The 22,625-nt window shown below is 36.7% G+C and overlaps 1 protein-coding gene across 3 annotated transcripts in view; it reads right to left on the reverse strand.

Moving 5' to 3' along the window:
• Positions 1 to 1,321: 1,321 nt before the first annotated feature.
• TAF2 (TATA-box binding protein associated factor 2) overlaps positions 1,322 to 22,625 on the reverse strand; it is a 63,959-nt gene continuing 42,655 nt past the window's right edge. For 2 of the 3 annotated variants that reach the window (XM_075495183.1, XM_075495182.1), the window contains exons 21-26: positions 20,532 to 20,601; positions 18,845 to 18,954; positions 16,179 to 16,408; positions 13,323 to 13,475; positions 12,807 to 12,912; positions 1,322 to 2,356 (exon numbers count right to left, since the gene is read on the reverse strand). In XM_075495183.1, the coding sequence (XP_075351298.1) occupies positions 2,091 to 2,356; positions 12,807 to 12,912; positions 13,323 to 13,475; positions 16,179 to 16,408; positions 18,845 to 18,954; positions 20,532 to 20,601 (935 nt within the window). In that variant the 3' untranslated portion in view covers positions 1,322 to 2,090. The remainder of the gene's footprint in view (positions 2,357 to 12,806; positions 12,913 to 13,322; positions 13,476 to 16,178; positions 16,409 to 18,844; positions 18,955 to 20,531; positions 20,602 to 22,625) is intronic. The other variant, XM_075495184.1, reaches the window with a different exon arrangement.

Here is a 22,625-nt window from a genome sequence, read left to right on the forward strand (position 1 = left end):
AAACTACACCAGCCTAAATTATCCATGACCTCATTTTTAAAACATAAATGCATCTGCCTTCGCTGTCCCAAAACAACGCCAGCTTTCATTGCTTATTAGCCCAGGTCTCCCACAAACACCTTTGGCACTGTTACCTCACTCTTTAGCCAAGGGAAAAAACACCTAAAAATATTTCCATCGAGCTATTACTATAGCCTCCCAACCTCTCCCTGTGACTCACAGTTCATGAGGCTAACACAACAGCTTGCTGGCCCAAGAGAAGTGGTAAGCTGAGCTGTACACATGGCTAGTCTACCCAAAACATGCTCAGGACCTCATTCTACCCACATTTAGGTGTTTTCCTGTTCCTGTTGCACCTTTAGCTCATCTAAGCTGTGAGAGCTCGCAGTCATTGCTAGAGAGGAAACAGATCACACCAAGGTGGGCTTCACCCAGTGCAAAGAGCTGCTGGCGCAGTAGCAGACAGGCACCACATCCCCCAAGGATGTGGTGCGATGCTGCCCAGGTCCATCACGTCCAAATCCAGCCCAAACATATGTTAACATGTGTTCCGAGTATAACGATTAGCACAACTACCCACGCAGTATTACAGGGGTATGGTGTTTGAATAACAAAGTAAGTATACATGTACTACAAAATACCCGAGTCTATCATCTTTCCATTCTACCGATAATTTGGTATTAGAAAAACTACAGGATTCAACAGCAGGTATATAATATAAAAGTATTTATTAACTTTAATGAACAGAATATGGTTTAAAAAAGTCTTCTTGGGTCCCTGTTGAACTTTCTCTCTTTGCCCTACGAAGGAGAAGCAGTTTCTCACAGGAATTTGGGAAAAATTTTCAAAAATATTTAACCCAAATACAACCATCTTCTAGAAAGCCAAATGTGAACTCTCGGCAACAGAAGTCAACCGGTGCATGGAAATAAAACCCCTGCATCTACATACAAATAAAGAAAATACATAAAAAGTGGCAGAGATGATTTATGTCTATTATCAAAACTTCTAAAACCCTAAGTTTTTAAATAAAACATTTGCTGGGTGTAAATAGCACACTGCATAAAACACAGCTGATTAAATTTAAATGTATCCATCATTTAAAGTCCCAGACCTAGCTTAATCTACTAATGTATTTCTCCTGGTGGATTCATGAGCTGATCGTATAGAATGCTTCCAAAAAACCACCCTTCAGCATGAGGAAATATATATTTTTCCATTTTTAAGCTTTTCAAAAATATTTTTTTTTTTTTAATTTTAGTAAAGCCATCTTTCAAAAGCGTATTCCAATGTCAAGCTTGAAGAAAAAATTCTGCCTCTGTCAAAATAATTTGCAAACTTTATTGGATTTTTAAAAGCCTGATTACAGGACAAAACATGCATTAAGCATTGTGCTAAAATTCCAAAAACATAATTGCAGAATGTCATTATATTCAAAGGGTCACGTCCATAATAAATACCTGCAGCTTAAAAGCAGCTTGGAATTTTTTAAGAGTTTTAGTATCCGAGAAAGGCAAATGTTCTATACACTGTTCTTAAAATTCTGACATTACATTGCAATGGTTAAAGCAAGAACCAGCTCAACTGAAGACTACAGAAAATCCCTGTCTTCTCAGGAGGTCTACACTTGGTTATACAATATGACTCTGGAAACAGCACTTCACCAAAGGTCTGGCAATTGGCTTCTGCTTAAAACATACTCTGCCTCATAATATTCTTCAAAGGATTAAAACATAATTGATTCTGGCAGGACACATGGTCAGCATGATGTGCAGGGGGTTGCCAGTGGACATGGGGCCCTTACATAAAGGGCTGTTTTCTTTGTTTAAAATGGAAAAAAGAGTGGGAGGTGTGGAGAACAGTGAAATACAAAATGACTCAGAATCATAACATGTTTTTTGAATCAGATTATTTCAACGACCGCATATGCAAATAGAAGGCTTCAAATGAGGACGGTGGCAGAGCTTCTGAATTGCTAAGGCAATTCACATATTCTTACTTCCATAAAAAAAGATAGAAGCTATAGTTATGTACATCCTTCTAAGTATTCAGAGAATATTGCAAGTTGAACTCCAGAGAAGCCCTCGGTATCAGTCTGAAAGTGACGGGGACCGGATTGATCGTGCACTGGCTGGACTGTTAGAGAAAGCAAAGGGATCCTTTTCCTTTTCTTTATTATCATGTTTATGTTTATGTTTATGCTTATGCTTGTGCTTCTTCTTCTTTTTCTTGTGCTCATGGTGGTGATGGTGATGGTGATCACTATGTTTTGAGGAGTTTGATTCTTTACTAAACACAGACAGTGGAGCTGCTGAGACAGGGTGCATGTTCATCTCTCCCGAAGATTGTTCTTTACCTAAAAAAATGGATGTAGTGGGATTAATAAATGTTTAACTTGCATTGTTTTCAAACATAAGAAATTCTAAAATATTAGATCACACCTACATCATCATTTAAACAGGCAAGCACAGAATCTGTTACTATACTTGTACCATTAGCTTTTCGGCTTTTTCAGAAAAGGCTCTGAACAATGCCATTAATGCTCCCGTACTACTGACAATTTTTACAGAGAACTCTTTCCTCCCTCAAAAGTATAAATGTATCCCAGACAATTAGGAACTGTAAAGAGCTAAGAAACTGCAAGTTATACTAGTCTCCAGAAATTGATTTTTAGAGAGTAGGAAGGCCACTAGACCATGAATAATGAAAATAGAACTGCTTATGAAAACTGTGATACAAAGTGCAGGACTGGCGTACATCAGAGCGCAGTTTTGGGATGTGAACTCCTTTTAGTCAGGAGCTAAAGCTCCCTGCAAGAACACACAAACTTTTTGATACTGAACAGAAGAATTAAATTGCTTTTTCCAAAAACGGCATTACAACCAATTTAGCCTACTTGAAAGATTATACAAAGCTTTGTTCTTTAACAAAAAGCTAATTCCAATAAAGACAATTACACCATCTTTATTAGTATATATTTCACAAATACACTAGAACTGCTTATATATCAAGTAAGCATGGTATCTGAATCTGAGGAAAGAAAATCTGACCCATGACCTCTCAATTCCTGAACCACTTTCTCATTCTCTCTTTGGCTCATTTAATATTTAATTATTTCACACAAACTGCAATAGCTTCAATAGCAGCGATTAAAGGGCAATAATCTAAGAATAGCATTGTTAATGAGGGGAAACACTTGGAAGGTAGGAAAGCTCAAATTCCTTTGGGCACAAATTGAATCAAGTCACTCACATTGCAAGAACGTGCTGTAACTGCTAGACAAATGTAGAAAAGCACCATCAGATTTTTGAAGGCAACTACTCGGTTAAGTTTTACTTAAAATGGATTTTCTTCACAACTGCTTTAAATGTTGGGTTCCCCCCCCCCCTCCAGTTTTGGGTGAAAATAACCCTGTTAAATAACACGAAATTATATTATATACTTTGTAAATATCTTTTTCTGTATATTAGAAAATGGATTTTTTTTTTTCCCAGTACATCTTTTTGTTTGTTTGGTTGGTTTTGTATCTTTAAAGGCAAGAAAGATTCATCTATGGCAATGATTTCTGGAAGTCTGAAGATCCATCTCCCTGTAGTATGACAAACAAGCATTGAGAAAGATTTCCATGCAATCTTCCTAGCCTTATCCAAAAGATTAAGAACTGATTCAATCAAGCACATATATAGGAAAGTTTCTAGACAGTACAGCTGTTCTTTTGTTTGTTTGTTTGTTTTTAAATATGGGTGGAAAAAAACCAAAATCTACATCTGTAACCAGTTTTAGAAGTCAGAATAGAAATACGAAACATTTTTATAGTGAGGATAATCAATGACTTACTATGGGACATGGTAGGATCTCTATTGCTTAAAGTCTTAGACAGCAAAAGTGGTGTCTTTCTAGAAATATGTTTGGGCTCGACCACAAGATGTGAATATGGTGCAATATAAAATTCTGCTGATGTTACAAAGGAGGCCAGACTAGAGTCCAATAGTTTCCTTCAGACTTAAAATCTCTAATATGCAAGTATTTTAAAAACCTTTAATTTTTATTTCATCAGAACTATGCAGTAGTAAGCTCATGTTATCAATGCAAAGATTTATTGTTAGAACTCACAATGACTTCACTTTATGTATATTAGGGCAGATAGAAGATATGCACACAAATCCAAACTTCCACTTGCTGACTTCAATGCACAGTTACTACAACTTTTTTACATTGTTACCTGGAGCAGTTCTCAACAATGCAGACAGCATGCAAGTGTACTGTATTTGATGCAAAAAGATAGAAAATTGCTTCACAATTTAACAATTTCCAATTATATTTCTCTTAAGAAACTCCTACCTGTACCTAAACCTATCCCCATAACCTGAGCTCACTCCTCTAAAGCATACAGCTTTTAAGCAAGTAAGAAAATTTTCCTTAGCAGCTGCAAGCATGCAAAACCAGCCATGAAACAGAAGACAGAATGGTAGAAAAAGGAGCATATCTGACTCGGGCCATTAGAAAAGGAATGGTTGGAGGTTGTACCTCAGAAAACCAAAGGACACAATATTTGACACCATTAAAATAGGCTACAGCAGTTAAAGGTGAACGGTTGCAGTGACACAAACACAGCTTCTAGTAACACAGAAATAAAGGTCGTGGCAAAAAGCCTGAAGATGACTAATCAGTGTTCGTCCATAAAAGATGTACAAAAGATTATCCAAGGTATGGAACGCATTCTCACATGTTCTCAAGCTACTGGCACATGATGCATTAAAAGAAGTAAGGCAAACTAAAGTCAACTTAAAAGAAAACAAAAAAACCCCACACATATGACACAAACCCTTAAAACTTCACAGTTCCATTAGTTCCAAATTGTGGAGTTATTTTTATATGGAAAGCAAACCTGTAAGTCTAGACACTACATTTGTAACAACCTCAAACCAAAGCTAAGCCTCAGCGCTTTAAAAATTTTAACCCAGTATAACTGGTATAAGGACATCGGCTTAAGTCTGCAGGGATGATGCAGCAGTAGTGCCAAGTGCCAGTGAAGACCAAGGCTGGAATCAAACAGACCATCTTGACTCTGTTGCACTACCTGCCACTTGTGCAAAATTCCTGCTGTTTACTGAACTACCAGCTCTGCTAAGGCAACAGTCTGCATTATCACTTCTTTACTTTTTTCAGGTAGATTATTTTAAAAAAAACCCATTATTTCAAGCAGTTAAATACCATTGACTGGAGCACATTAGGGAGCAAATACAACAATAGCTTCAGCCAACAGGACTGAAGGGGTGGTGATGAGCACCTGGAAACTGAAAAAGGCAGGAAGCTCTTCAGGAAGGGAAGAAATGGGATCCAACTGCAACTCAAGGGCTACTGACGCTTAAGGAGACAGTCAATACTGGTAATATGGCACAAATGTCAATAAAAACCGAAAGAATGTCATTACAAAATCTGCTTTTACTGAGCCAGTGCTACAATTACATACACTTTCTTCAGAGAGATCAATGATAGCTATAATCCATTGGGTTTTTAAATGCAAAAATAACAACTATCCAGAAAATTTCCTCCTACTGTTAAAGAGCGCTTTGAAATCAGGAACCAAATATACTGATCCTGGACGATGGCTCAGAAAGGATGTATGCAGACTACCAAACTCAGTTGTCTGTAAAATGGACAGAGCTGTAAAAGCTCTAAAAAACTTTTACAGATTTGTACCTGTAAAATTCACTGTTAAACTTGCAGAACACTTCTTCATTTTAATTTCTTTTTAAGTAATATCTACTTAAAGCCCATGCCAGGAACCTGCCAAACTAGGAAAGCAAGGCTAAATAAGAATTGCTTTACAGGACATTAATATCATCCTCAGATTAACGGGGGTAGCAGGACTACTGCAAGGAGGCACAGAGCACTCCCTTTTCCTGCAGGGAACCCACTTCCTCCTGGCAGAGGGAGCAGGACTGGAACCCAGATTTCTCAAATCACAGAAACACACAATAAGTGGAGGGTGAGCCCAGGAGCTCGCTTCTGAAGTGGTCAGTAGCATTCCTTGGAAGAAAATGCACATGTGTGTGTCTATCCACTTGGATCTCCTTCTGTTTGGGATGTGGAGATTCCAGTATAATTATTGGCTTTGCGGTGTTCCAGCTAGCTGGGTAGGCGTTTAAAACTAGACAGGATTACTATCCCATGGGAGAAAGATCAGAAACTTTGTGGACACCTTGTCACAGGGACCAATACAAATGCTGTAGATATTGTGAGAGAGAATAAAATACGAAAACACAGATCTTGTAGTTTAGTTTTAGAATGAAAGGGGTTTAGATCTTGATGAGCTTTAAAGTAACATTTTCTGTCATAATAAAAATCACTGTCAGATAATTATAATATCCTGTTCATCAATTATCTAGGGCAAGTTTTTTTTCTTTTTAAGAATCATTGCTACACAAACATCAAACAATGTTGTTGGGCAGTGTTTTACCTATTTTCTCTTATTTTGTTATTGAACCTTTACAATTTGGGAACATGTAACTTGAGACTTTAACATGCCAACAAGCTTTCATAAGATCTTCCACATGGTCTCTCCTATATTTCTGATGTTGTGTGAAGAGGGTGGGACACCACAGACTTACAGTCTCTGTTTCTTTGCATGTACCATCTATTTAAAACAGCTGGCTTATATAGGACTTTTCCAAATTGACACTTGTTAAAAATGACCCCATTTGCACCCTGATTTATTCAAACGTCAGAGAGGGAGAAACCAACTTCACAAATCACAGCAAAGGGTAAGGCCCATGGGTCCAGTGTTTCAGCTGAGGACAGGCTGGTGCACCAGAACCTGACACAGACCACCTCTGGGAAGAAAGGGACATCAACACAAGCGTGCGAGTACTTAGTATGTCTCTCCCAGAACCCGAAGAAAGCCAGCTAATGAGAAAAATAATGCATTCTCTTTGCCTAGCAGTTGAATTGCAGCTCTGGCTAGCATTTTCTCTAAAGGGAGAACACTAAAAAAGCTGAAAAGATCTTAAAAACTGTTTTGACAATTACCCTGTTTTTCCTTATTTCTACTTTTCTTTTTACCATTACCCTGGAAACACCTAAGCCATACTATTTTTTAATTTAATGCTGTGTTTATGCATCTGTTGAACCATCAACAAAGCACATGCAGAAAGTTACCATGCATAAATAATTCCAAGCTTCCAGAATGCAAGTGTCTTGTCATTTGTCTTAAGAAGCAAAATTTTCAAATTATACATCACTGAAAAAAGTTATCCATTTTCTGTCTAGTAGAGTGTTCTTTTAAGGACCATATGACAAAATTCAAAGTTTGAAAGTGAGAAGTAAAGGTCTAATTAAAAAAAAAAATAATAAAAACAAACACCACCACCCCCAACCCCAAAAAACCCACAAAAAAACCCACAACCAAAAGTTTTCTGAGGATGTGCTAAACAAATCAGTTAATTTGGCTCCAACATAAAAAATTTAACTAGTTCCAATTTGCAGATTCATTTGACTTCTTATTTTTTAGTGGGATTTATATCCAGATAGATAATTCCTTACACCTATACCAAAGGACAGCCTCTGCTGAAGTATTGCATAGATGAGCTGATGATTTAACTAAAATATACTTTTAACTGGTAACTGTTTTAGTAATTTCCTCATTTGACTTTCATTTAACAACTATATTGCTCTGTCCTTACATTAAAATAATAGCTTAACTGTGGTGTTATTTCCACTACATTTACTTTAATATTCTAGAAAATTCTAGAGTATTCCCTATTCTAGAGAAAAAGAACATTTAAATCAGTAAGTCAATTCAGAATACTTTGTGCCTCTAACAGTTTCAGGTAGTTCACTTGAAAATTTAGTTGCTAGCCTTACCCATCTTCTAGGCTTGAGAGTGATCAGTTGTTTTCTCAGACAGTCACAGCTACAGTATTATGTTGGTTTTTATTAAATCATCTAGTTGACACACTGCAGCCACACACTGATGCAATTCTCATTTATGTTGTCACTTTATCTGTAGGGCTTATGTTTCTATTAAAGCTGCTTTCATGCACTTTAGGATAAAGCACTTGAAAACACCCTTCCTTGTGAAGTGTACAATTAATCACATACTATTTCAGTGAGGAAAAATTATCTACAGAACCTCAAAGCCTATGAGTTACCAGCTTGGAAACAGCTATATTTTAGGTAATAAAGTCAACATATGTGCAATGGATACTATCAAACAGATATTATATTAATATTATATGTTATTAAAGGGTAGTCTAACAATAGTTGTACAGCTTTTCCCTCCCTAAAAAGTAAAGCAAAAATCCATCAGTGTCAGTGGTGTCCTCATATCCAAGAAGTGTTCATTTATATATATATATTGTCTGTGTCCTGTGCTGATGTTCAATAACCCTTTTTGGCAGGGAGCCACTAACTAATGGCTGAGCTTTGAGATACTTGTGTTCTTACAGCTAACTTGGGTAACTCTGCTGAGCTGCAGAGGACTGGGCTTTTTATACAGTTCAGACTGAATTCCTATTAACTACTGTACCAAAATGCAGTGATTTGCACCACAAGCTCAAATCTACTGTTGTAATTGTACTGTTTAAACATAATGACTACAGTAGTTTCCCTCTACACTTCACTGCAGTAGGTACTGTATCCAGTTTCAAATTGTTCCAGAAACAATTCAATCCAGCTAAACTATTATTTCCTGAAACGGCAGGCAGGAACTGTGAATAAACAAGACCACAATCCAATCAACACGTACGACTGTGGCCTAGGCCTTCAAAGCTTCGTGTACATCTACATGGTAAACAGAGTGACCTACAAGGTCAGCAGTGGAAATTTCCAGTTTGATTATCCTGGAAAACAGCAAAAGGATTAACAGAATAGCCAAAGGATTTTTCTGATCTGAGTTTGAATGCTCAGGATGTGTCCTCAAAGCCCACTGCTCCTGAATGTGATCAGAAAAAGGACTGCCAGTGCACAAAGAGAACATCACTGTAATTACTTTTTTTTCTTCTTTTGTAGAAATAAAGAAAAGAGAGAATTGGATACTGTTTTGTATCAACTATCAAACTACCAAAAAGAGTTGGGAAAATTCTAATTAAATGTTTATCAGCAATGACCTGTTGAGCCATAACGATGTGTAACTTCACTGGCAGATCACACAGGCTGCAGCCAGGCATTTATTTTGGAAGCAGAAAAGAACAGGCCAATCAATAACCACCACTGACACATACAGCAGAACTTTTTCAAGGTTACTTTTGAAGTATTGTACTTTCAGATGAGCGAAATATTTAAGTAAATCAAGAAGCGTATCAATCTGATTTCACTGAAGCCAACCAACGTATGACAAGTCACCTTACAGTCTGAAATGAGAGTTTAAATCTACTGCTTACACAAAATCTGATCTTAAATTCTTTTGATCTTAAGATAAGAGTAGGGAGCGTTACTACTATTCTTGGTGATTTAGTAGCAAATAAAAATCTGTTCTCGCATTAGAAACGTGACCTTGCACAGGTTTAGAGGCTCAAAGGAGGCTACCATGTTTCTAGTCCTTAGGGCAGATGAATAATCAACACAACGGTATTCTTCAGACAGTTCACAACTGGCGTTTTGTTTGTTTTAATAACTTCTTGAAAAATGCTCAGAATCCCTTATAACTACCAGAGTCCACAGTTCTATTATTGTAGTCAGGATGCTTTAGTAGGATTTAAAACATTTCTGTATGAACAACTACAAAAGGTGCTGTAATTATAGTACTAAAACCTGTAATCCTGCAAGAGTTGTAGTACAAGACTTCTTTTATTGCTCTTGCAGTGTCTCAACCCTAACCTTTCACATCCATGAGCAGAAACATACAGAAAAAAAGCTTTAAAGGAAAATAATATTTTCCTGGCTTTATGGGGTTACATTAACTTGAACAAATCCAAATTATCATTCAGGGTGGTGTGGAAAGTGTAAAAAAAAAAAAAAGAAAAGAATACACAGATATGGCAGGATTTAGACCCAACATGAACTTCCTCCTGGCAGCTGCTGTTTGCAGGCTGTGTTTGGCTGATGAACTAACACTTCATGTGACATGTGGGGACATAACCCACAGCTGCGAGAGGAAAACTGAGTATGGACTAAGAGCTTGCTGCCTTCCAAGTAAGAGTCACAGAACGGAGGCAGATACAAGATCTAACAGATCTACTAACAAGATACTGAGACCGTTTCAGAACCTGTTGTCAATCTATTTCACAATAATCACTCACTGAAGTGCACCCAACTTCCATCATTGCTGCAAAAACTCAAAGGCCCTCAGGAAATAGTATCTGTGATTCCTTTGTAAAACAGAACACTCCTACGTGTGAACAATTTTATTTACGTATGCCTTTATTCTTCCCCATCTGTTTGGCATTTCTTCTCAGAAGTATGCCATTTCCTAAAGATTGAACTGTCTTTATTTGCTCAGTCTGAAATTCATACATCTCTGCTTCTAAGAAAAATGCTATGAATAAGAAACAGGTGAAATTTTAGAAGCAAAGAATATCTGAAGTGGAACTGTTTCTAACCGCACAAACCAAAGATAATGAAATTAATCTGAAGTGTTTAAAAATAATGCTTTTCAAAGTCTTATTATTTAAAATGAATTCTGTGGCAAAAAAACAGCATTTGTCTCATTTATTACCTAGAAAAGAAAATGTATTCCAGCGTGCTGAATGCCTGAACAGCAGAGGTGAGAAGGTCATTCAGCACACAACTGAAACTCGAAGTAGCTTTTGTCTGCTGTAGGTCTACAAAAGCAGCAGTCAACTAGCCATTACTCCTTTCCTGATCAGACCTTACCCTTTCTGAACTCTAGTGCAAACTTAATATGCAACAGTCCTGGAGCACAGAGCTGGCGGACAGAGGGTCCCGTAAGTCCTATTTGTGAAGTATTTGGCAGAGTTTTGTTTATGACTTTATATTCCATAGAGCGTGTAAACCTAGTAAAAAAAAAATTGTTGCAAAATATCATGTAAGAGTTATAAATATTAATCCTCAGCGGATCAGCTTTGCACTCGCGTGACCTGGATGTGTCATTCTTTGCCGTAACAGAAAATGTGATGGTTGACCATAACACTGAGGACAAAATTCAAAGCAGCTCTGAGAGAACAAGTAAAGGTTGTGCTGAATTAGGCTCCTAAGTTTATGAGAGCAACCTATATGCAGCCTTCCCCTTTACTCTGCTGAAACGCCTATGATTTAGGCAAAAAGGTCTGAGTTTTGCTACTCTACATATGTAACAGTAAATCCATCCTGGTGGAGCTGGCTGTACAGGCACATGTCATTAACGAAAGGCCATCTGGAATCCAGAAACTAGACCTCCCTGTGTTTTATGTCCCTATATGAACTTAATTTGTTAGCTGAGCAATGACAGCAGTTACCTTTTAATAAAAAAAAAAAAAAAAAAACAAACCCAAACAAAAAACCCAAAAAACCACCCCAAAACAAACCAAAACCAAACAAAAAATCCAAAACCAAACAAAAACCACAAAAACCCACACACAAACAAACAAACAACAACAAAAAAACCCACAAAACAAAACCCCCTTAGTGGCTAGAGCATCTGCCAAGGAAGTAAAAACGTAAGTCCTAAGCCCTAAGGGAGTTTGAGCCTACAGCTTCCACACCCCCAGCCAGCACCAAGGCACCAGTCTCAGCAGGATACTCGGAGCAGGAACATCCACCAGCCCTTCTCTTAAACAGGGCCACTAAATTGCCAAGTCACAGGGAACACAGATGAGGTCACCTGTCAGCGTAGCTCAGGACCTAGGGCACTCAAGACGGAACCAATGTTCCAGATCCTGCTGCTAAGGTCTATTTGTGTTTTACATTAGGCAACCACTGGATAAAAACAGAAAAACAAGCAAGAGGGTAATTACTCTGAATCCTACTTCTAAGGCCAAATACTTCACTTTTACACATTGCAGTACTGCAACCTTAAAATCTTGTTTTGAATGTATACCGAAGATCTCTCAAAATGCTTGTTACATAGTCACACGACCTCAGCTTAGCTCCACTGCCACATTCTGGAACTAAACTTAAGAAATGCGGTTAAAATATTTTGAGAGAATGAGACTAAGCACTGAATTTCTTTGCTAGTGACAGATAAGCAAAGAAGGTGGAAGCGACAGATAAGCAAAGAAGGTGGAAGTCCATCAATGAAGTTCAGCCTCCTTTAAGGTTTTTAAGAAACACTATTTTTTGAGAAGTAATTTTGCCAAATATTGTATGAAAAAGATACTAAGAGAAGTAGTCAAAGAAGTGATTGAAATGAAACCATTTTACTCATAGATGCAACCTTTTCAACTTTGAAAACCCCTTCTAAGCATCTTTGAGGCTTGCATGTTTTTTAACTATTGATTTTAAGTTATAAATAATTAAGATTAGATTTTTTTTAACCTGAATGGTCTTACTATTTTTTTTAAGTTAATCTTCAAAATTATTGTTTTTTAAATGACAACTATGCAAAATAAGTTTTACCTAATTGCTTGTGGGGTTCTATTTCAGCTTTATGTTATTTTATTCATTCCTTAGCTTTTCACTTTTATAAGCACAATACATACTTGCCTTACTTAGATATGTATGAAAACACACATGTACACAGTTATCTATAAATATACTGGAAGCTGAAGAAATGTTCTTATGCACTCTTGACATACTTCCTTGAATTCAGTTAACATTTAACACTTACCAGCACTGTATGTATGGGAATAAGCAGGAGCAAAAAAAACCCCACAACTGAAATAGTTGAAAAATTCGTACTATCATTTTGCCAATAAATTTACTTGTACCTGGTGTGGATGGTCTCTCCAACATATTCAAATGATGGTAAATAAAGGCTTGACTGTCATGAACTGTGTCCATATCAATTTCCTCCTCTTCTTGAGAGTTTGAGAACTAAGATATCAGGAAAAAAAAATAAGCAAATGCTAATAATTCATAGGAATATCACTAAATAGAATGCAAAATATTTTATTTTTGAGGTAAACTGAGGGTGAGAGGGAAAGGAAGTGATATCTACCACTGCAAAGGAATAATAATTCAGTAAAATTAAAAAGGGTCAGTGTCTTTTCTTCTTTCTAATTTACCGTGAAGCTGTGTGAATAAGAGCATTAACTGTCAACTTTAGTTCTTGCCAGCCAATAAAGAATCTGATGGGAAATGATTTTGCCAAAGTGTAACAACTACTGTACACAGATACACAACATGTCTTTTGTTTGAACACAGCTTTAAGGGAAGTCAGCAGAAGCCACTGCTGTTATTCTGAATACCCTACATATTGTGCAAGTTGAATTCCCATTTCTTACTCTGATTTTGAGTTTGACTTTACTGTCTTCATTCTTCTCTAGTATTTGCCCTGGCTCCAATGGAGACCCGAGTGGCATATCAGCCTTCCTCTTCACCCCCTGCTGATGACCAGAAATGCTGGATGCTGTTTCCTTAATAAGATGATCATCCTCCTGAAGCAGCATTAAAAGACCAAAATTAGAAGATCGCAAGAGCCATGTTTCAGCCTAAAAGAGACCTGATAGCTGAAAACACTTCTGAGTAAAGTGGGTGATTGGAACAAAGTTTTCCCTGTAGTTCTGGCAAAAAGTATTTTCTAAAACCCTGTATGGATTTGTGCCAACCTCTCCTACAAACATAGTCTCTCTTTACTTCTATCCCTGCTCCCTCTGCATATCTAGCATTGGCATCTTTTCTGTCCCTTCTCACAATCATGGTACTGTTGGTGTGCAACAACATTTGCTGCCTCTGAATAGCCTTTCTATAAATCTGTGCCTCGCAGACTCTCCTCCGTCCAAATCTCAGTTGAAAAACTGTGATAGCCTCTGATCTACACATGGGATTTAGCTAAATCTTCTTTTAGTTAGCTTTAAAAGCTAATGCTTACTTTGCTAAATACAAATCATAATGAGCACTTACAACTTGGGTTTTTTTTTTATTTCACAACAATATTTATTAAAAAGATTTAAATTGTTTTGTAAATTACTGCTTAGATTATCAAAAAATCAGAGTCAAAGGAATATAAAAATAGCAGGAGAGTCCACTAAGTTACACATATAGTCATTAAAACAGGAGACAGGTGTTCCAACAAGTCCAATACACAAAATAGAGAAGGAAAAATAAAGTACCCACAGAAGCAAACATAATTAAAAGCCCACTAAAAACTAGATAAAAGCCGTATCATAGACTCTCAAGAGCATATGCTGCTCCACTGAACTGCTCTTCCTCTGTCCTACAAAGGGCACTCCAGCCCCACAAACTCTCACCCTGAACAATTCAAATTCAATTTTATCAAGTGGGTAACTTTTAGCATTCTCAGAAAATTCAGTGTCACAAGTCTATCAGTATTGCTTTTAACGTGTTTATGCTCTCAGAATATACAGTCTGCTTTAAAGAATCTAGTTAATCTGAAGTATTCTATCACCTGTTAATTCTTTTTTCCCCTCAAATAAGTATTTCCCTTTTTTCATCCCTATTATTTAACCCACCACACTGCTGTTGTGAAACACTTTTGGATAAACTTTGGCTGATGTGAGAGGCAGCCTTTGGTTTATATTACTGGTTTGGTGTTTTTTTAACAAGGAAAATCAGTTCCCTGAATTTTGGGGGAGCTACAGTGAAAACAGTAACCTTAAAGTAAGGGGTAGGAGAATGGAGATGAGGCATAGGAGAAGATACAAGGGATGAAGTGTGAATTGAGGCTTATACTAATGCTGTATTTTCAGACTAGTATAAGGCAGTACTGCTGCTAAAAGAAGCAGCCTCTTCCCCTTCCTCACACATTTCTGTCCTGGACTGCCACAAGCATTTGTATAACTACATGATGAACTGGACCAGGAAGCTGACACAGCAGGAAATATCTGTTCATAAAAAAGGTATTTTTCAACCAGATGCTCCCCTGATCCAGCTCACTATGCAGCAGCAACAACTGTGCTAGCACAAGGGAGAGGACAGTATAGGAAAAAGAAGAGTTAAGAGGAAATTTTTTAATTCAGATAGTCTGGCTGCTAAAAAAGTTTGGATGTTCACTGAACTGCAGCCTAAAAATCTGCCAACAAAACGTCTCCTGTTATTTAATTCTGATGTCTGTGCACAGCAAATTAGGACTTATTACATGTTCTGTAAATATGTAGGATAGCTCTAACGATATTTGACTCCATCATAATTTTCTCCCCCTACTGGAAATACCCTGCAAGGTACTGTGATAATTTGCACTCTCAGTATACTTCTGAATAAAAATGATTTAGAAATTAACTATGGGCCTGATAAAGTAACAGTAAACCATCCCATTCGAAAGGGTGGAAAGAGTTTCAAACATGCTAATCACATGTTCACATTCTCTTTCAGGATTTACTCCTAAGAAGTCTTAATCAAATGTAGTTTTTGAAACTGTTAAAAAAATTACTCATTATTTCCATGCCCGTTGAGTTTTTTCCCCTCATAATTAAGTTTGTCCAACAAAAAGACTTAGTCTTGCAGCAGCAGTGGCAGTTATTCTTAAGAAAAGTATGACTCGAATAGTTTGTAAGATCCATTTTCTAACTACACAATGGATTATGTGTTAGGACTGAAGCCTCCGAAGCCAGAAAGATATCAAACTTAACATATGCCATTTTTCAGAAGTTGTTACAAATCCTTCAGAGCACAGTACTAGTCAGATTCAAGTGTTCAATGAAGATGTGTTGAAGTTCCAACTTTCACATCTCTTAAATTTGTTTAAAAAGAGGTATATCTGTGTATTTTATGATGTAATAAATTTACTGATAAAACGTTTTGTTTTGGAAAATTGCATAACTTGCCTATAAGCAATATTCTTAGTCTAATAATAAAGTTTTCATCACAGCATCAAACATTTCTGTGAATCGCTTCATGTCTCATAAGCAATATAGAAGAAGTAAAGTTTTATAAAGAACAGAAATGATGAGACTAGAAAAAACAAGTAAAAAGCTTGCATACGCTATGCAAAACAGTTTAAAAAAGTCAAAAAAGTTATGGTATATGCCAGCTTTTCAAGTGGAAGGAATAAAGAGTAACAAGGTATAAAGGTAGCTTAGGTAAAGCATGAGAAGCTTGAACACAATACAAAATTAAATCAGCAACCAACGCAAAGACTCAGAGCCAGCTGAATGGGATGTATGCAGATGGTTTGTGCTTACGGTGTTCTGAAATCCTACTGACTGTCCGTGATTGTTAGTACTATTCACAGGTTCCTGATTATTTGCAACTGATTCAGGGATAATCGTTGGATTAAGTACAGCCTTCTTTTCTTTCAGATTAAGAACAAGTCCAAGCTCTGGTAATGGTAAACAAGAAGGTCTGCTGAGGCCAAAAAGTGTGAAATAGAGGTCCACAGCACCACATCGTAATCTCCAGTCATGTGAAGTTCCTAAAATCCAAAAGAGATTATGATTAATACAGAGATACAATCTTCTCCTCCCCCACATTTTAGACAGTTTAAGTGATCTGGATCCACCAGAGTATGACATTTTCTGTGCTTAAGACACACTTTTGTCATTATTCCTGCCTCTTACTGACTCAAACTCACCTGCCACATCCTGTTTAAAAGGAAGGCTTTAAGTTGTGTGGGTTGTAAGCTGGACGTGTTTAGTAGAACAAGACTGGGAAACTAAGTGCTATTAATAACATAATGAAAAATAAAAGGAAAATAATCACATCCATATGCTTTTATTTTTAAAGTTTCACTTTAGGTTTTACTATTGGACAATTAAATAGAACATTTTGTTACCAAACTGGCTTCCCATATCAGTGGATTTGGTCGCAATTGCCTACGTATTCTGTGAAATGTAGTAGGAGCCTTTAGCATGACTGAGATCTGCACCCTTTGGAAACCGCACTGATAGAGAACACAAACCAGCAATGCATAAACATGCTTTCTGATGTCACTACTAAGTCCCATACTTCACTGGATACTCAACACTTTAATTTGCATTCATACTGGAGATATGTATTCTTACTGCACAAAGCAATGCTTCACTGATTTTATTTTTCACTGCAAACTGTGTACTGCTTTTATATCTTCATACACAAATGGTCAAAGCACTTTTGGCACCAATCACAACAGAAAGACATCTAACATCTGGTGCAATGCTGCAAATACAGTGATTCTGCTGTTAACTCAGCCCAGCTCTTGAGTGATTGCAAGTTTATTGAACATAATTGTTCCACAGCAGGAATAGAACTATATCTGGTAAACAAGACACAGATGTGCCAATTGCCATGTTAATGTGGCTGTGCAAGACTTAGCACAAAATAAAATTACAAGATCTATCCCTGTAAATACTAAGCTTCATGGGGCTCAATAGTGTTTTGAGTAACCTTAGCTATACATACACTTACCCAGTTACAAGTAACTCTGATTGAGTTTCATGAACAGCTGGGTAAGGAGAAAGTGATATGAATATTAATCTGGACATCTCTAACACTAAAATACTCTCCAGAGAATGGCACAGTCACAAATACTAATTTTAAAACAATTATGATATTTTAACAATAAATAATTTACTCAACTTCTTAAACTAGTACATCTTAAAATGATATGATGAATTCCCATTCAGTATCTCTCTCATTTTCCAGTGGAACAGCTAAACTTAAATACAATTGGTTGCTGAATTTCTCTGCAATCTTTGGAACTTGTGAGCATTACCAATTTAATGCAGATTAACACAGAAGAAAAAAAAAGATTACATATATCAATCAGTCTGTCTTCTGTTGCATGTGTTTATGTTAAATGAAAGCAACTCTTGATTCTAGAATCATGCAGCTTTAAACCTGGCTACTAACTTGTGTCACATTAACAAACATTTTTTCAAGGCACCCTGGAATGCTACAGTTATCCCTTACAGAAAATAAATTGAAACATTATGTCATCTCGATGCATAGAAATTTAAGTACTTAAAGCCCAGTGAATCATAATAAGAATGTATACCCTATTTATTACTTGCAAAAAGAAGTAATGGTTGTAAGTAACACTGCACACACTCTTCTTTCAAGAAAAAGGAAAAACAAACTCTCTGATAGGAACATCAAAATTGTTTATTTTCTGTGCCTGACAGCTGGCAAATCCTACAAAACTGAACTACTAGTAGTCTCCCCTCTTCAACCCCTGGAGTGTAGCTGTAAACTTTTAAACACTAAAAATAATGATACACAGAGAACAGACAACCTTCAATGACCTAAAAAAGCTATATAAACGTTTATATGTAATCTATGTAGTAATGTGCCAGATGTTAAAGGGCAGTTTGTCAGGACTGGATAAAACTGCTTCAGTAATGAAAAACAGGTCAGTGGTAAAGATGCAAGCCCTTCTCTCATTAGGATCTTTCCTAATCACACAAGGCAAATTGAGTCTTAGGTTTATAATACACTTCTAGAAATCTCGTTTAAATTATCTATACAAATGTTATCCTCTCATATTCTCTCAGAGTTTAGTAAAAGAGGACAAAGAGAGACTATCTAATCTAAAGCAAACTATGAAGAAAAAGGTAACACAGACACCATCATTTGAGGAAACATTTGCTTTGAACATCTGGGTCAAAGAATCATTCTGTACCAAAGTACATCAAAGCGCACCACAGTAGTAGACAAAATAATGAAAAACAAGGAGGTTTGGTACCCTGTGGCACTGAGAAAGTTCTGGAGGTATGTACGTGACGTGACATTGAACTTCTGAGACTGAATTTCCAATTTCTAATTATTGAAACTAAGAGAGCTCTTGCCATATTCTGAAGCAAGTCTTTAACACTTATTTCAAAAAGCCTTACAATAAGAAAAAAAACCCAAAACAACCAAACCAAAAACCGACCTGAATTCATCAGTTTCCAAAGCTGATCTACCAAAGCTTCATTACATAAAGGGGACTCCATGTTCTTGGTAAAAGGTGGATTCTTAGTCAGCATATCCAGAATCTTATGCCTGAAAAAGAAGTAGAAAAAGCCATCTTTATTAAATACAAATGAATACATTAAGAATACAAAGCCTGTTCAGTTTGCAATATTCTTACAAACTTATTCAAATACAGGATTTCTTCCAAAATTCTAACCAATGTTTCATGCTTTTAGCTCTTCCTTTTGTCCACAATATGCATATACACAGATTTACCATCAGCACTATAACTTAAAGTTAAAAAGTAAGGTGCAAAGCAGCAGGATGTTATTAGACATCTTTTTTAACGGTTAGGTACAAAATTGTAGGCTACGTTATGCTCTTTTGTTTAGTAACAATCATTTTTGCACACTGACTTGGTAATTACAAAGAAGGAGCAACATTGGCTAATAAGCTCCTTACATACTGGCACCAAAGAGGTTTTAAATAACTTTAAATGTTTATAACAGATACAAAATGACAGGGACAGGACCAAAACCAGTGACTTGCACATCCTGCTGGAAAGGAACACTGTTACCTCTTAAGTTACATTGGTGTATAAAAATTCTGCACTTGCCATGTTTGCTTACAATTTACACACTGAGCTGAGAGTAGATACATTTGTCCCCACTTTCTTTCTTTAAACTTGGCCTTGAAAACATTTTATGAATGACAGTAATTATTTGTTCCATTACTTACTATTTTAACTATTTTCCCTCTATAGCCAGCTTTCCCCTTGCTGTCTTACATATTTGGGACAAGAAAACTCTTACAGATGTTTTTTTTTTTAACTTTTCTTTAAGAAGAGGCTCACATTTAGCACTCAATTCAAAATTTAAACTCCTCTTTAAAAAGATACAAATCAAATGAAATCTCCTTCCTAGACTGAAGCTAAACCTCCTCTAGTGAGTCTAACTGTGTCTACTTTCATTAACAAGAATGACAGAAATAAAATAGAGAACAATCTTGCAGCTATGATTTTTGTAAGAAATCACCTATAGAGAGAGAGTAAAAGTAATATTACTGATCTTTGAAACTCAGTATTTTAATGGTGGCCATAAGAAGAACATGTTGGGGAAAAACAATGATTATGAACCTTGGTGTTCAAGGGTTTATAATGAATGTGCTAAAATATCCAATCACTCATTGGTGAAAACAAAGTTGAAACAGGGAATACTAGAAATTACACCATATTTTCACATGTTATCCTTTCACCCCATCTACAGTCTAGCAATTGCTTTACACTCCTTGCTAGCAAAACATTGTGTGCACTATGTCTCAACCTTTGTCTTTACTAAATATCACAAAGCCTTTTTGCCATATGCAACATCAGATTTATATTCATGATCAGAAAACAACCTCTAACTTCAGACTTCCACCACAGGGGTAGAACATAAAAGACAAAAATAATATAATGGAGAATAAGAACAGAGTATATTAACTTTTGAGATGTGAACTGTTGAAACACCAAAACACATTTAAATTTATATAAATTAACAAGATAAAACAGTTTTGTGAAGAAGTAGTAAGCAGTTAAGCATTTGATCTATTCTAGTGATTCCAGGCCAAGAATTCAATTAGTAGTTCCAGCATTAGTAAAAATACTGGCTCTTTATTAACTCACTAACCTTATGTAGGGTACAGGATCATTCTGCACCATAGTAAGCAGCCACTGTAGTTCTTCATAACTCCTATCAACTGCAAAGAAGGATAAAATAAAATGCCTATAAATATACATAAACTGGAAGGATTTTGATCAAGACAATCAGAAGTTCCTGAATTAGCACACAAAGAGCTTGAATCACTGCAACTGAAGAGGAATTCCATTAATTATAGTGCAAATTCAAAGTAAAAGGTGGTTTATTTTACACTGAAATAGAAACATGCACGAAGCTCCTTCATGCCTCAATTGTTCAATAACTGCCAATTGACTATTAGCAGGTAATTCTGTCACTTGTGAGCGTTGACTGGGAAGATCACAGAGTAAATGATCATCTTGATATTGCATGCTTCCTAAAATGAATGCATTCAAATATCCTTTCAACAATCAGCAGTATAATATTTTCTATAGGGAGTAGAGAATATACAATTCTCATACACAGGAATCTATGAAGGATTATTATCTATAAATAGGATAGAAAGGGGAAAACTACAGGGCTTATACAAAATGGCAAGCATACTCCTCTCGGTAGCCTTCCTTAGTTTTTTAAATCAGTATACTTTGCAGTTAAAATGTATCTTGAAACTTATCAGCACACACTTCTAGAAAATTGCTGCCTGACATTGTTGGAAACAAAATCAGCTTGATAGTGTAAAAGTTAAATTACATTACAAAATTCCTTTGATTGTCAGAGTAAAATTGCAAATAGGAAACAACACAGGATATCATCATCACCGAATACACAAAAAATGAAAGAATTTTTATGTAATCTTTTTCTCAGGTGCATAATTGTAACATTCTACAGCAGTATTTTCTTCTCATTTCCTCAAGACAATGAAGAGCTTGCTTAGGCTTTGCTTTACTTCAGAATTTGGGGTATGTTAATCATTCCTGTATAGGCAGCTCCAAAAACATTTCTGTTTCTTTCCATTTTGTGGTCCTAGCAAGGTATTTCCTTCTTCCCCAAGCTTAGTGTATTTTCAGTTCTAAATACCTCTGTTCAACTTCCCTTCCTGATCCCAGTCAGTTTTCACTCAACAATTTTTAAATACAACTTTTCTAGTCCAACCAATTCTAACACCTATTATTGCCTTGTTATTTCACTAGAGTAAGTTGCTTTTAAAGGAAGAGGCAATTATTTAAATTAGATTATGAGAATCAGGTTAAAGAAAAAACTGGTTAAAAAAAAGTCTTTTTTGCTTCTTAAACTTATTTGTGCTTGAAATAAAGTAAGTCTTCCCTGCTATTTGCCTTATAGTGTAAACTAGGCCTGCTAGACTTCCAAAGCTTTGCTACTAATGCATTTAGCCTGCTCTTCAAATTTATATAGCAACCACGAAACATTTTGGGGAGCAATGACAAATTAAACCTGACCTTGGGCAGAACAAATCTTATTAGCCAGAAGACTCATAGAATCATACAACAGCTCACTTTGGAAGAGACCTCAAAAGATCATCTGGTCCAACCTTTCATGGGAAAGGGAACCTAGACGAGATTATCTAGCACCCTGTCCAATCGCATCTTAAAAACCTCCAGCAATGGAGGCTCCACCACATCCCTGGGGAGATTATTCCACTGATGGATTATTCTCACCGTAAAAAATTTCTTTCTTTTATCAAGATGAAAACTCTCCTGGTGCAACTTGTACTTGTTGCCTCTTATCCTCTCCATGTGGCTCCTTGTGAAGAGAGAGCCTCCATCCTCTTTGTAGCCACCCTTTAAGTACTGGAGTACTGTGATGAGGTCCCCCCCAAGCCTTCTCTTCTCCAGGGTAAAAAGACCTAACTCCTTCCATCTTCCCTCATGGTACAGGTTCTCCAGCCCTCTGATCATCTTCATGGCCCTCCTTTGGACCCTTTCCAGTCTGTCCACATCTTTTTTTGAATTGTGGGAGCCAGAACTGGACACAGTACTCCAGGTGCAACCTGACAAGCGCCGAGTAGAGCGGCACGATCACATCTCTGTCTCTGCTAGTAATGCTCCTGCAAATGCAGCCCAGGATCCAATTTGTCTTCGTTGCTGCAGGGGTGCACTGCTGACTCGCGGCCAGCTTGTTGTCCTC

The sequence above is a fragment of the Mycteria americana genome, chromosome 2 (assembly GCF_035582795.1).
Source record: "Mycteria americana isolate JAX WOST 10 ecotype Jacksonville Zoo and Gardens chromosome 2, USCA_MyAme_1.0, whole genome shotgun sequence".
Taxonomy (NCBI): domain Eukaryota; kingdom Metazoa; phylum Chordata; class Aves; order Ciconiiformes; family Ciconiidae; genus Mycteria; species Mycteria americana.